This window comes from Megascapheus bottae, chromosome 4, assembly GCF_031878675.1.
Source record: "Megascapheus bottae isolate mThoBot1 chromosome 4, mThoBot2.hap1, whole genome shotgun sequence".
NCBI lineage: Eukaryota > Metazoa > Chordata > Mammalia > Rodentia > Geomyidae > Megascapheus > Megascapheus bottae.
The window spans coordinates 81,886,876-81,903,202 of NC_143512.1; the positions used below are offsets into that span (position 1 = coordinate 81,886,876).

The 16,327-nt window shown below is 44.4% G+C and overlaps 1 protein-coding gene across 1 annotated transcript in view; it reads right to left on the bottom strand.

Annotated features, from left to right (window-relative positions):
- The window catches only part of Adcy2 (adenylate cyclase 2), a 221,954-nt gene that overhangs the window by 24,914 nt on the left and 180,713 nt on the right, over positions 1–16,327 (bottom strand). The window contains exons 16-18 of the mRNA XM_090332144.1: positions 13,689–13,808; positions 11,104–11,273; positions 1,788–1,872 (exon numbers count right to left, since the gene is read on the bottom strand). Coding sequence (XP_090188270.1) covers positions 1,788–1,872; positions 11,104–11,273; positions 13,689–13,808 — 375 coding nt within the window. The remainder of the gene's footprint in view (positions 1–1,787; positions 1,873–11,103; positions 11,274–13,688; positions 13,809–16,327) is intronic.

Below are 16,327 nucleotides of genomic sequence, written 5' to 3' on the forward strand. Positions count from 1 at the left end.
TGTCACATTAATGATAAAAGTGGAGCAACTCCTGGTAAGACTGGCATCTCCAGTTGTATTAAATTAATGAATACTTAATGGTAATATTGAACACTTGATTATTTATCTTAAATCAATCAGGAAGTACACAGATCTATTGTCATTCACTGGCATTAAACACAATTGAGTAGTGGCACCGACTTTGATCATTTAAGTGACTAATAGAAACTCAGAGCATTGTAATTTGAGTCTAGGCTCTCATAGCAACAAACCAACAGATAAGTAGGCAACAGGAAAAAGGAGAAAAAGCAGGATGTAGGTTGTCTAAACAACAAGCTTAACACTGTAGACTGAGGAGAGAGAAGCTAACGGGCAGGGGATGGAGGAGAGGCTGGCATGAGAAAGAAAGAATCTTACAAAGCTTTGCAGAGGACAGAACAGCTCAGCCCAGGAAGCCTAGGCCCTGTGGAAGGACAAAGGTCTCCTGCCTGGGCAGACCAGACAGCTCAGCTCCATTGCCCAGACCTGCCCAGAGCTTGGCAGCAGGGAGAACTGGAAGCCAGATCCAGGTCCACACCTCTGTACCAGGCCTCTCAGATATCTGCTGCGTATTTACATAACTGTTTTCTAATGTGCACACAGTCTTCATGGCTCTTAGTCAGCTATTTGTTTTCCATTGCTGGCATCACAGGACTTAAAAAAACAGTCACTGGCTGAAGTGGACTTGATAGAATAAGGATGAGCTTGGTACTTTTTGGGGTCATTCATTTCATGCAGAGGCATAAGAAAAGTAATCATCTCGAAAAATCTCTCCTGGGAGAGAGCAGTGGCTTAAGGAATGAGTTTCAGTCATGTTCAAATATGGATCTTTTTTTTTTACAGAGTCCTAGCATTGGGAAAAGTTTCATAGCAAAACAACACTGTGCCACCATTATGAAACTGTAAATGGGGAGGGGTGGGGGGAGGGACATGGGGACAAAAACATGAGAGGGGATAGCAATGTTGTATGAAGTAATGTTCCTTCTATCTGGTGAATATAACTGTAACCCCTCTACTAATTACAATAAAAAAAGAAAATGCAAATGAACTTGAGTGAGGGTGTTGCCCGAACACCACCAGGGGCACCTGTGTGAGTCTGTAAGTCTGCAAATCAAGGTTGAGATTTAATAGGAAATTTGTTTCTATCTCTGGTATTCACAGCATTTCATTCTTGTGCGTTTTTTTTCTTTATTGTCACTGACCCACACATATGCTCTGTAATTTTTTTTTCTTTTGCCAGTCCTGGAGCTTGAACTCAGGGCCTGAGCACTGTCCTTGGGCTTTCTCAAGGCTAGAGCTCTACCAGTTGAGCCATAGCACCACTTTGACTTTTTCTATGTATGCGGTACTGAAGAATGGAACCCAGGTCTTCATGCATGCTAGGCAAGCACTCTACCGCCAGGCCAAACTCCCAGCCCAGCTCTGTATTTTTGGGGGGTGGTGCCAGTATTGGGTTTGAACTCAGGTGGCTTTTCTGTTCAAGGTTGGTGCTCTGTTACTTGAGCTACAGCTCTACTTCTGTTAGTGGAAGATAGGAGTTAGTGGAAGACAGGAATTTCACAGACTTGCCTGCCTACTCTGGGTTTGACAACTGACCCTCAGATGTCAGCCTCCTGAAAGGCTAGGATTATAGGTCTGAGCCATCAATGCCTGGCTATGTGATGATGATTCCAATTCTTAATCATTGTTGGCACAAAAGCAACTACAATGCATAGCAATGAAGTATTATTATCAAGCTTCTGAAGAAATATAAAGAAAAAATTTCTTACCTGTCTGCCTAGAACAAGCAGTGTGATGAAAAATATGGAGAGGGACACAGAGCCCATAGTCTTCAGGTCTTTCCAAATTCCTGGCCTATTAAAAACAAAACCAAAACCAAGACACAGACAAACATGCACATACCACTTAGAATACCAGAACTGACAAACTTCAGAACCCCTACAGCATGTTCAAATTCCATCCTTGACAAACATTTCAGTATGTCCCAAACCTAAACTACATCCAAACAAGTCCCAGATTTTACCTTTCTGAGAACACAGCAAAAGGGTGATACTTCCTAATCAATACAGACTTTTCCTTTACATCAAGCTCTAATAAATATAAAAGTCAGAACTGGGGATCAACGGGCAGAATCTGGTACCTCATTTCCTCAACCTTTTCATGACCATGTTCAGAAAGAAACAGTGTGCTTGAAATTAACCATACAAATGAGACAGGGGACTTTATTTCTAGAAGCTTCTCTGACCTGTGCCTGATGCAGTTTCCTGTAACATTCTAGCTAGCGCTCATTTGTCCTCGTTGTCTCATGAGTTCACGTCACAGAGGCGGGAAGCCTGTACACGGCTGGCTTCCCCTCAGGTCCATTATTCCCTTGCACATTCTCGCTGTGTGAGCCAGAGCCCTTCCATGGGCACACGGTGGCATCTCCTGACATTCGCAGGGGAGACCTGCACTGCCTAACAGAGATTATTTCTCACAGGTAAATGTGAAAAAGACCTGAAGAATCAAAATTCACTTGACCCCTGTCATGGAAGTCTAGGGCCCGTATCAGGCAATGGTGTTCCTTTGGGATGTCCTTGCCTTTCAAATTTCTAGTTTTCGCCAGAGTTCCAGTGGTAGATGACAGTAAAGTAGCTATGGAGGGCTTTGGCTTCAGTGAGAAATCTGAGCTATGGGACCTTGATTCAAGTTCTGTAAGCCTTACCCATCTAAGGGGTACCAGTGCCCACTCAAAGGCTGTTCTGGGCATTATACCGACTTTGTCCACACAGCACAGAGTCTGACGAGTAAGTCCCCTACGCATGGTACTCCTGATTTTAGTGTTAATGGTGGGATGATAAAGGTAAGGAAACGAGAAAACTAGAAAAGAGACAAGGAGGGTCGTATTGACTGAGTGGACTCCTGGAAGAATTGGGAGACCCAACTATTCCAGTCCTGTGTGCCTGGTGGCTTACATGCTGGGGATGCGAACTCCATGAAGGCTGAGCGTGCATTCACGTGGTGGCCAGCAGTCTGACTTCACCAGCTACAAAGAGGTGAGGCAGCAGGTGACTGCAGCAGGCCCACTTCCTGTTTCACTTAGGACTGATTTTTGTGAGGCGGATTTGCTGGAACGACTGGGGTCATCAACAAACGCTGCCCTGAATGTAACTCTAAACTCAATTTTAAATTCTGCACCCATCATGTAGACATCACGCTCACTGGTTAGTAAAGGAAGCACAACACAGCCCCTGTCCTCAGAAGCTGGTCCCATGGGGCCAGGGACAGAAGTTAGGGCATGCCCTCCATCCACTCGGCACTCTGTGAGACCCCAACTGGGAATAAAATGCTAATGACCAGATCAGGAGTGGGTACGAGTCTCACCATTGCCACAAGCCAGACCTCTGCTCCCTTTTGCACCCCTGAAGAAGGGACCTAGCACCCCAAACATACAGAGGCACTAGTTGGAGACAGGATCCTTTTATGCATTTTAGGACCTGGATCCGTTTCCAGTTAGCACATGACAAGTGCACACGGAACCCAGTGGAGAAATCTCTTCTGGGGACTCCTCACGTGAACACATTTGAAGTGCTGTGTGGGTGGGGAGAGGGGACACATCCCTACCATCTATCTCCCCAATATGGAGGAGGTGGTGACAGGTCACAGAGCGAGCAAGACAAGCTCTCCACGCTGGTCTGGGGAGAGGATCCCAAAGTCTAGACTTAAACACACCTCGTTTCTGGTGTTCTTGCTGATGTGTGCATGTGGGGAAGATGGGCAGACAGAGGGGTGGCGGGTGCACCGGAGTCTGCCATGGCTAGCATAGGATCTGAGGAGCTGCTGGGTAGAGTGTCATCCACCGTACTGACGGCTGTGTTGGCGACTCCCGTTGTACAGTCCCACGATAGGAACTCCACACAGGGCTTCAAGCAGTTCTTGTTTATAGGTCTGGAGTCTGGGAGTCTGAAGTCAGATGCCTTCTGTGCTGTGCCCCTGAAATCTACAGGACATGGTTCCTGTCCTGTGGTTGTCCATTGTTGGCACTCCCTGGCATCATCCATCCTGCCTCAGTCTTCATGACCTGGTCACCTCCTCTGTGTCTGCCACTTCGTGTGACATCTTACAAAGTTAGACTAGACTATGGGCCTTTGTAACTTAGCATGACCTCAGCTCAATTAATTACATCTGCAGCTACTTTAGTTCCAGAAGAGGTCACGTGATGAACCAAGGGGTAAAATTTCAGCCTCCGTTTTTGCGGGGACATAATTCTTCAACCCAGCAAGCAGGCTTCACATAAAAAAAATCAGCACTCACTCAGCCCTGCCACCCAGTGGTGGTGAAAGGTAAATTTCTCTCTGAACTGCCCTGTGAGCACTGTCACGGACTTAGAGAAGGCGATGTCAATAGTAGAATTGAAGAGTTTTCCAACAGTGTCACAATGTCGTCGAAACGAGATGGACTATGTTTCCTACTAATCCCAAAAATTAGACTCGAGGGATGCCAGCCCACAACCCTGCCCGTAGCCATCCAGGCACTCACTGCATGTGGCTCTCTGCCTGAGGCCGCTAATGAGCAATTCTTCTCTAATTTCAGGAGTCCAAAGAGCAAAATAGCTAAGTAGAGTGAAAAAGAGATGGAGGAACAACTTGGTGAAAGGGTGGCTATTCAAAACGCAAACAATTTGAGTGAGATAAACAGAACATTTATTGTTCTTGAGAGGAGGCAATTCAGGCACATAGACACAAATATAATCTTACTTTGAAAATACCTTGACATTTTCCTAGGTGAAATTTTGAACTATTTTTTTTTAGATCAGAAAAGTGTCTAAAGAAACCTACTTTCTGTTGTGCTGTGACTAGTTGACTAACTGAAATAGAAATACATATTTTCAGGTCACCGAGGGGGATGAGAATTTATCTGCCCCTGGGTCCTGACTTCAGCTCATGACTCTTGAAGAAGGCAGGGGTCTGGGGATATGGCTCTGGGGTAGAGGGCTTCCCCAAAGATGTTCAAGCCCTCAGTTCAAAACCAGTACTGTTAGACAAAAATAAAAGAAGCCAGGGTCTCCCTCTGATTATCTGTTGGCTTTCTTGGCTGTCTCTTGGCCACACTATTAAGGGAGGAAGTGCCTGGCTTTACCCACAAGAGACCCTTGATCTGCAGGAAGCTTTGACGCACAAAGCGCAGGATCTACTGGATGCCCTGAGAACGAATCTTCTCCCTAGAGTCTACTCAGCATGAGCGTAAAATTAATGATAGGACCCCACAACAACTCAGATGGACACAGAGGGAAACAAAGCACTCTAGAAAACACATGCTAGGTCCACATGAGGAAAGCAAAATAAAGACAGCCCTGAGCACTGTCAGGGAATCTTCCTTTCAGCCGGGTCATGAGGGATCGCAGGGAACTCCATCACGCCCTCTGCAGTGTTCACTGCCCGACTGTCTGTCCTTCCTTCCTTCCCTTCCTTTCTCCCTTTCTTCTGTCCTTCCTTCCTGTCCTGATCTGCTCGCCCTCCTCCCTCTCGCTCCCTCTCTTTGCCAATTCTGGGCTGGAGCACAGGGACTGGGTGCTATCTTTAACTCTTTATCCCTTTGAGCATGGAACCACTGCAGACTTTCTGGTGATCAACTGGAGATAAAAGTCCTGTGGATTTTCCTGCCTGGAATATCTTTGAATCATCCTCCTTAGAGCTCAGCTTCTTGAGTAGCTAGGATTACAAGCGTGACGCACCCCTGGTGTCTTCATAAGATGTCATATGAAATGTCAAATACACGGGAGATCACCAGGTGATGAAGACAGCCTGGAGTGGCCAGCCACCATGGTCTTTATGCCTATGAGTCTCATTTTCCAACTCTACTTCTTGACCTGTCACCTAGGCACGGCTGTGTTCAGTCCCTCTGAAATGTGATGCTTAGTCAGGTCCCACAGTTCAATACAAAAGATCACTGAAGGAAGGTTAAACCATCATGTTGGCTGTGAATATCTTCATTTTCCTGTAGGGATTCTAGACCCTCTTCCCCTTATTGGACACAAGCCATGAAAATTCTGTGCAAATTTCCAGACAAAGTGGCTCAGAGTCATCCAGGGACAGAATGCTACGGCCCCAATGCTTCTGTAAAGAGGTACCTGCAGAGGTAAGCAGATATCCACTGGTGCAAATAGACCAGTACACTAAGAGAACAACTCATATCATGCTTAGGAAAGAGCCCTGGAGGCAAGCCCAAAGGAATGCTGAGCGGGGCTATGCAGGAAGTGAGGGCCCTTAGCTGAGGAGACAATGAGGACCCTCGATTTGTGCAGCTGGGTGTAGGGCGAGTGCATTGTCACAATTACTTCTGGTCCCAAATCAAACAAAGCAATATAGCCTTAAGAACAGCATGATTTCTTAAGGAGGACGCTATTCTAGTTAGAAAAATAAGATTATTTATGGTTGCTTTGTATGGAGGAAAGAAGAAAGCATGATAGAATTCGACTAACCCTGAGTCCATGTGTCTCATGTCAAAGGCAGGCAGGCAGCTGTAATTCCCTCAGTCTCTACTGCCCTGCTGGCAGGTGTCAGACACAGAACAACATGTGCTCTGCGCTTTTGGGACATGCAAGTTTTGAAATCATTATGAATCTAAAAGAGGAGAGCTTCAAGAGATTCCAGGCGTGCCAAAATAATCGAGCAACATTCCACAGATGGATAGATGTGCAGTTATCCTTAGCTCCTTTCCTGAAAGTGATGAGTCCTGTAGTTCTTTTCTTAGATTCCCCCATTAGTTCATGACCACATGATCCAAAGTTGGTCAAAATATGTGGCGACGTCTCAAACTTGAGCCGCCAAAACGTGCACGGGAAAGCGGGAGAGTTCTACCTTGAAGGTCTCAACACTTGGGTCTTAAGGACCACAGGCTTTGGGAAGGTGAAACCACACAGCCATTTCTCGCTGCAGTCCTGAGCTACCAGGGTGTGACTTCTGCCCAAGCATGGCACCCAGGTGCTCTCTGTGCAGCATTTAGTTTATTCTGCCAAGGTTCCAGTATTGTGGGTAGGGGGATGGAACTCCGAGTGGGCTCCTCTCTCCCAGGAAGCTTCAGATCTAAGGATCTAGTTCTAGCCTCAGGTGAGTTCAAACACATAAGCAGAGGTGTTGGTGAAGACAAAACACTTCAACTATACCTGCTGTCCTCACCATCAGCGACCCCAGTGCTCTATGGATTATGGGGGAAATGTCCTGGATTGGAACTGGTCTATATGACGGCTTTAGCAAAACATCTACAGACAGGATGGAAGCCTGCTACAAACATCTGAGAACCATAAAAGGAACCCTGTCTGGATCTTCCAGCCCACCCATGCTTTCACGCTTCTGTCACATTAAGTGATATATTGGAATCCTGTCTAGAGGAGGTAGGTACTGGAATGTTGTAACCTACAATAGAATTGATTTTATTTTATTTTATTATTTTTTTTTGGCCAGTCCTGGGCTTGAGCTCAGGGCCTGAGCACTGTCCTTGGACTTTCTCAAGGCTAGAGCTCTACCACTTGAGCCTAAGCACCACTTCTGGCTTTTTGCTATGTATGTGGGGTACCGAGGAATCGAACCTGGGTCTTTGTGCATGCTAGGCAAGCACTCTACCACTAAGCCAAACTCCTGGCCCTAGAATTGATTTTAATGGCACCTTCTCCAGTATATATTTTTTTTATCACTTTTCTCCAGAAAAATTTGCTTTCTATATTTATGAACCTATAAAAATATCCTGGGTGTCATTTTCTGAACTATTCATTGATTTGAAGTTTTCCTAGCTCCTTTTTTAGCCCCCTGTTTTCTTTGGTAACCTTACTGACAAGAAAATTGTCTTGTTGACTCATCCATGACCAATATCCATTTGGGGTGCTGAGAAGGCCCCTGGCCACCGAGGCCACAGTGAGCCCACCCAGGAAAGCTTCCTTTTTTTGACCGTGCAGTCACAAGCCGGCATCAACTCCAGGTGAACATGTCTACATGGACAAATTTTCTTTTGAAGTTCAAGAATGCAAACCAAAGCTGCTTATGAGACACAATGTCAAGGATAGGGAGCTGTGCTCTGTCTTCGGGAGAGTGGATGAGACGAGAAATGTCATTACAACAAGTGTTTAGGGCCTGTCCAAACATTTGGAAGCACATTCTGCTCTTATTCACTCACTGAATGGGCATTTATGAGCATGCACTAAGTGTCAAGCACTGCTGCAGGTTTTATAAACCCTGTAGTGTGATTGGGTTTAGGCTTTATGTTATTTTTCTTGATTGAGAGATGAGTCAAAGTCCATGGAGAGACAGAGACAGAAAGCACTTACAAGGCAGAAAGACCATGTCTACTTCATCTGGGATCAATCCTTGAGAGCATTCTACCTGTCTAGAATTATATGGATAGCACAGGGCACTCCAGTGCCTGGTACCTATAGACTGAGAGGAAGAAGCTAGAGTTAGGTTCTTGGAGAGTATTCATCACCAGAGGGGCATACACATCCATAAGGTTCAGTGGGTAGAAGGAATATTGACCTTCACCGCTGGGCATGAGTCCACCAAAGACCAGCCATGAGGAAGGGTGATGATGTGGTGCTCAGAAATAAGCCAGCAAAGGGACAGGGCTTCATGCTGGGACTTTAGTGACATAGAGCAGCAGCTCCATCAGAAAACAAGCACTGCCTGGCTGTGGTCTGAGCAGAGTCCTCTGTGAAGGGCAACTCCAGCTTCAGGATTTAGTAACGTTTCACTCTCCAGGCACCATATAAACATCCCACTCGCACAGCAAAGATCCTTAATCCATTACTTGACAGAGTTCTTGAATCTCAGAAGAGAGCAATGCTGGCCGTGGCTCTGCATCTGGCACAGGTTCCAAAGCTTGACAAATCAGGTGACCATAAACTCCTGCTCTTCAAGTCTATCACTGAGGGTGCCCTGAGAGCTTATATGAGAGGAGACGAGTTTGCTCCTGTGCCACTGTGACATACAGCAAAGGGACAATGCTTGGTGATACGGGTGCAGGGATTAGGCCAGAACCTTCTGAATGAGGTTAGGAAAAGAGACAGGTGCCTCTCTGGAGAGGATTTGGTGTTAGAAGTGGAGATTTATCACCCAGGCTCCTGCCACTTTCTCTAGGCTTCCGGTCATGGTAAAATCAAACCAGGAGAGAACACACTTGAAAAAGACTTAACTGAAACAAGGGCCCTAGAAGCAAACATGCCTTTGGCTTCACCATGCATGGCTAGGGTCCACGGAGAACCTTAAAGTCTCTCCACATGTCTCGCTTGAGTCCATAGAAGTCACCTTCTCTGAACACCATGCCCGTGTCACTGTTTCTTTCCCTTCCCCTGTGTAACATTCCAGCACTTCAAATTTAATAAAGGGAAATTTAGAGGCATCACCCACTGAGTGCAAAAATCAGCAGTGCTATGTTTGCTTAGGAACATGGTATGGGTTCTGACAAATATTAATGTATATTTGGCTGGAGATTTAGAGAATTTATAGGAAACTTCTGCTTTCATTCTCACCGTGGATAAGAAATCATGAAATTGGCTTAATGCAATTACGCATTTTTCTTCTCTGCTGCCATAACCTTGATTACAGATGATTGTGGTTTCATGATCGAGAGGATAATAATTAAATTAGGTGAGAAGGATTGCTGAGGCTGCGTTTCTGAAGTGTTTTATATTGGCAAGAAGTCATCAGTAAAATGACTGCCTTCTTCACGCTGCCCAGATAAGTGGCTGTGGGATACCCACACAAACCATCTTTCTGGAGCAACAAATTACTGCCAACAGTTGTGACACTTTCTTTATATTAAAGCAAATAGAAAATAACTTGGAAGAGAATGCAAAAGCAAATACCCCAAGGCTGGGGTCCATCCACAAATTTCAGGCTTGACATAAAATATTCTGTTACTGAGTTGTGAAATGAAAAGCATCGTAATGATTAAGGCAGTCCTTCAAGTAGGGGATACAGAATTTAATAGCAGACAACCTTTTCTACAACTGGCTGAGTGGACCTGAAACTCCTCTCCCCAGCCCAGCAAGGTTCTGTTTTGATACGTAATCCTCGCATATCAAAGATTTTCTGGGGTTCATCATTTCTGCCTGAAGGGACAATAGTCATTTATGAAATCTTCACTAAGAAACCTAACATGCTTGTCTGTGAATATAACTACATTTTTCTCTTGCCAAGTATTGTTCTGAGCTGAGGACGATTTTTACCATCCTCGGTGACATTCCAGTGTCTGCGATGCTTTGGTCTGCTGTGGACAGGAGCAGAGGGACTGTGGCTGGCAAGCGGTGGGCCAGGGTCACCTGGTGTGTCACTAAACTCCCTACCATGAGCAGGACAGCCCCAAACCAGGAATTATTCAATCCAAAATGCCAACAAGATTGAGACAAAGAGCCTGGGATTGCTTTTGTCAATATACTTCAAATTAGACCAGAGGTGGCACACACCTGTAGTGTAGCTACCTAAATGACCAAGGAACATGGAGAGTCCAAGTCTACGCTAAGCAACCCAGTGAGACCCACCTCATATATATGTGTGTATTCTTTTTCTATGTGTATATATATATATGTGTATTTCTCTCTACATATGTATATTATTGCAGACACATATATTTTTTCAGGTATTATGATACACAACTTTTCTCTACATCACATTTTCTAAATACCTTCAATGACCCATATTCTGTAATCAGTTACAAAAGATCTATTATTGTCTTTTCAGAACCATTGCTTTAAAGAAACTCTCAGCCGAGTCCCCGTGGCTCACGCCTGTAATTCCAGCTACTCAGGAGGCTGAGATCTGAGAGGATCATGATTCAAAGCCAGCCTGGGCAGGAAAGTGTGTGAGACTTATCTCCAATTAGCCACCAGAAAACAGGAAGTGGTGCTGTGGCTCAAGTGGTAGAGCAGTAGCCTTGAGCTGAAGAGCCCAGGGATAGCACCCAGGCCCAGGCCTCAAGCCCCACAACCACCACCATCAATGACAAAAAGACAACTCTCTTTGCAACACCAGGGACTACGGCCCTTGCTGCACATTCACTATCTTTCCAACATCGCATGAAAACACTGAAGCAAGAAGGAGGCGGCAGAAGGCAGCTTACCTCTCAAACAAGACCTGGCTGTAGGCATCGAGCACGTGGGCATGGGTGTGGAGGAAAATGGTGTTGTAGCCCACCAATGCCAGCATCATGAGCAGCATTTTCAACTCGTAGTTTACCCGCAGGAACACCGAGCAGGAGATCAAGCCCAGGATGCAGCTGTAGATGAAGTACTGTGATGGGGAGACAAGAGAGATCCACTCTGAAGGTCTCTTTAAACTGTCTGGGAAAGCAGATGCCTGCTTCTACCCAGCATGACATGCCCAAGTATATTTGATTTGTGTGAATGACTCATCACCGTGGCTTTCTGATCCAGCCTGGCAGGAGAAATACAAAGAAACATACACAATGCCAAATGCGCCCCAGATATAAACATTTTAAAAACCCTGCATTGCATGTATACCAGAAGCAAACACCATTTATCTCTCAAAAATGAAAATGCATTTATAATTTTTTTTGTCAAACCTGGGGCATGAACTCAGGGCCTGGACACTGTCTCCTTTCTCAAGGACAGAGCTCACTTGAGCCACACCACCATTTCTGGCTTTGATTTTTTTAAAATGTGTACATGGACCCAAGGAATAGAAACCAGGGCTTCATGCATGCTCGGCGAGCACTCTATCACTAAGCAACGCTCCTGGCCTAATTTTTTTTTAAATGTCAGTATATAGAATATTTTGGCCTTCCAATTTTTTAATACATGGAAAGGATATAAATCACTGTAGATAAATCTGTGAAAAGCATAAGAAATCTTGGACTTTAATTAAAAGAGAAATTGCATGTCGGAGCTTCTAAGACAGAATGGATTTAAGCTATCAGCCAGGGTGAGTCATGAGTATTCTGGAAGTTAGACAGATGCCAGAAGACAGTAAATGCCGTAAGTATCGTGTAGCACTGCATTTTCCATCTGAGTCCCAGGCTTCGGGGTCCCTGTGCCCCCAGGTCTACCACACAGACAATGCTGGATGGCCCTGGCCAAAGTCCAGCTTCTGTCACTCACTGACTGCATGCTCTCAGTGACTCTGGGCCAGTTCCCTAAGCCTCTGAGATTCAATTCCATCACCATTGTCAACTGGCCATCTTCCTAAGCTTCCACTTCTATAAAAGGTGTTTCCGCTCGAATATACTTGGAACCCACTGGTGTTCAAGTTATCCATCAGGGACACCCCCTGAGAGGGAAGTCAACCTAAGAAACCACTTCCATGAGAGTGTAGGTATGGTGGGGAGGGGTCAGGTGGCTGATTCAGGTTCTCACAGTGCCCTAGTTTGAAATTCATGTCAATACCTAGAAAACACACCTGGGATTTCATGTGTTAGGTGTGGGTGACTTGAGAGATGTGCTCCCTCTCCATAGGCCCGGTACTGATGTCATGACTTGAGGAGGAGGAGGAGGAGGAGGAGGAGGCAAATCACACTTCAAATTTACTTATTCTCCAACACAGAGGGCTCCCAGAGTCACACAGGAAGATGCAAACCATAAACCCTTAGTGGACTCAGCTGATACAGGTGGAGAAGACCATGCTTAGGTCTCACTAGGATCTAGGAGGAGATTTAATTTGAAGACCAGAACCCTGGCGATAACAGCGAATGCCTAAGGCCCCCTGGTCTCTTGGCCCTTGGGGACCCAGCTACTGGACTTGCTAGTCTAGCCCACGAATGGTCACAGCTTCTGCAATCTCTAAGGAACTCCGCAGTCCACTGTTCTCTCACACAGGGCTGGGAGTTCCCGGGAAGTGAGGATGATGAGAAGGGAAGAAAAAGGAGGAAAGTAAAGCATCAGCAAAACAAATCAATGAAATAAGAAGGGAGAAGTCTAATTTATTGGTCTACTTGATGGATTAAAATATTGGCTGGGAATTATGAAAAAAAAAGTATCAAATGAATTCATTCCAGTTTGCATCATTCACTTAGCATTCTGTATGTTGACTACTGGAGACAGAAGTTACATGGATTTAATCTGTTACTTTTAGATGGGGGTCCACAAAATGGGAAGTGTCAAAACCCTTTTCCTCTTTTCATGAAAGAAATAATAAAGAGCGGAAGTACAATTATTACTAATAAGACCCCATGTGTTAAGAAGACTTGAAAAAATGTCCAGGTGGATCTTTGTGACACTGATTAAAATGGGTCAATTTGCAAGAATTACTAGAGGACAGAATCGCTGGGGAAAAGAAATAAATGATATGGATCCTGCCTCTATCTCCACAGTGGCTTGGATAATCTTAATTCACGGAACAATTAGAGGCACCTGTCACCAGCCAAACCTAGAAATCACGTGTCAATGACTGCAAAGTGATAAGGTCCTAGGAGGAAGGCCGGGGCAGAGGTGTGAGACTGTGCTGGGGTGAATAGGTCACTCCTTGACAACAGTTTGAAATGACTTCACAAGTGTGCAGACACCCCAGTGGTGAGGACTTGTAGTGATAGAGTTTATAACTCAGGACTGACCAAGGAATTGGAAAAAAAAAACCCAGCAACAATAAAATGAAATTCGAAAGCAAAGCATGGATCGAACCTGAGACGCAAGCTGCACAGGCTAATAGCATTCTGGAAAATGACAAATGCAATGAGAAGCCTGACATTCTTACCGGGAGGAAAAATAAGTTTTGTGCACGCAGAATGGCTGCTTGGTTATTTGAGGCAGAGAAGCTTGAGTTTGTTGTGTTGGCAGTGGGAGACACTGCTTCATCTGAGTCACTCAGGAAAAACTGCAAAGAGAAATGTTTCCTTTCTTAGTAAAATTAGTGCAATGGAGATAAAATACGAGGTTGGGTCTGTGTTCACTGTCTGTGTTCCTCACACACAGTAAGCAAGACTGAGAGTCAGGACAGTTCAATGTCTGAGAATTGTAAGTGCTTAGAGCTTTCTGAGGCTTTGGTAAATTCTACTCAAAGTAAATAGCTATCGTTACGTTCTGCTTTCAGTAGAAAGTTCCTGGGCTTCAAGACTATTGCTACCCCAACCAGAATCACCAGTATCAAATACCAAATTTAGGATGACAGCAGGCTTGGCATGCTAACCTCACTTTGTTGACAGACACTGACGGTACCCACAGACACAGGGCTTGTGATATGGTTGCTGTCTTTGTTTTTTTTTGCAGTCTGTTTTCCATCTTGATTCAAATAATTATAAATCAACATTCTTATATGAGTTTAAGTAAGGAAACTGATTTTTCAGGGGAAAAGTGAATCACCAACTCAACTTGTACCTGTTACTGTGAAGACACAGTGGCCCAGACCCCGAGAGTTTATAATTTGTAATGGACACTTTCTGTACTGTAGGAAAGGTGGCAGGAATTAAAAACACTCCTCTCTCTTTTTTTATCCATCTGTCTCTTTCCCTTGCTACCTTTTTTCTCTCTTTTTCTCCATCTCCTCTTCTTCTCTCTCCTCCTCTACCTCTCTTTTTCTCCTTCTCTCTGCCCCTCTCAACCTGAGGCACAGACTGTTGAGTGACAAAAGTCCAAATTTGCTGGGAGTTCTGCAAAGATGATTTGGACCAGGTCCCTTTTCCTGAAGGAATTCCCTTTGTCTGTAAATTTAGGCAGGACTTTTTTTCTTTTTCTTTTTTTTTGCCAGTCTTGGGCTTGGGCTCAGGGCCTGAGCACTGTCCTTGGACTTTCTCAAGGTTAGAGCTCTACCACTTGAGCCTCGGCACCATTTCTGGCTTTTTTCTATGTATGTGGTACCAAGGAATCGAATCCAGGTCTTCGTGCATGCAAGTGGTAGAATGATAGCCTTTAACTGAAGGGCTAAGGGACAATGCCCAGGCCCAGAAGCCCCTCCACCAACAAAAAACAAAACCAAACCAAAAGACAAACGAATTTTGATACAATTCCTGCAGTTGCTTTTCTTTATCTTGATTTATTGCCTTTGACATGATTTTTGTCAAATATCTAGATTAATTTACTTAGTAGATAGGAAGATATTTGGCATATTCTGAGAACATCTGTTTCACAAGATGTAAAAACTCAGCAAAATAATGATTTAAAAATCACATAAATATAGAGTTTAATAAGATATTAAGAAATATAAATATTTCTTTCTTAATATAGATATTTATATTAAGCAATATAGATATTTAATGCTAAAGTATATGTTATAATGCTTAGTTAGACTACACATTTTTTTCTTGAGGAAAAAGTACGTCAAGAAAAAATGAATAGAGTAATTACTGTGCAAATAATACTGGGCTCTAAAGCAGTTCCAAGTTAGATATGACAGACCCTAAAGCCAATTGACTTAAACACTAAGAACCAAGAAATATCACACACACACACACACACACACACACACACACACACACACACACACACACAACCAGTAGTCTACAAACTCATCATAAAGTTTACTTTCGGCCACTATGATCTAAAAATAATTGATGAAAACTCCTCGATCACATGCCAATACATAGAGGGGGAATTACGCTCCCTGCATGAGTGGAACCGTATAGACAAGCCTAAGCCTGTCATCTCCATTACTTTGGAGATGGAAGGCCAGGTGAAGCCCAGGTAAGGCACAGAGGAGCTTGAGACTCTCTCCCAGTTGATAACTGAGTGCAGTGAGCGGCCAATGGCAAAAGGGGTTGGAGGTGTGGCTCTGGGGGGAGAGCACATGCCTAACAGTCAAGACATCCCAAATTCAATCCTCAGTCTCACCAAATACTAACACGAAGAACACACACACACACACACACACACACACACACACACACACACACACACATGCAGAGTGACATAAAATACATGTGATGTAGCAAAATTTCCATGAAGAAATCTGCAGTTACTGTGGCATGAACACACCCCAAGCCCTTGGCTCCCTTTCTACTATCTATTTAATATCCCCAGAGCAAGAGAGTTTTGAATGCCCTGTTCTCCTTCAAGTTACACTGCTCAACTTCTCCATACAGGGAATCTCCATGATTATAATTATTTGGAGGAGTTCCGCTTCATCATTATGTTCTAATTCCTCGTTAATAATTGGACAACAAACAAGAGAGCCTCACAAAGTTGGAAAGAACACTGCAGAATCGCTTCCTAATTTTACAGTCCCCATACTAGAATTAATGCTTCTCAAATGACAAAAAAACCCTTTTACTTGGCATATGTGAGCACTGTAATTACTATGATACTTATGCCTGATAATATCCCTGTATTTGTCTTTTTCTTGGAATCCAAAGTCCAGCTCGATTAGGAGTTAACGACCACTAACTTCCTATCTATGAGGCT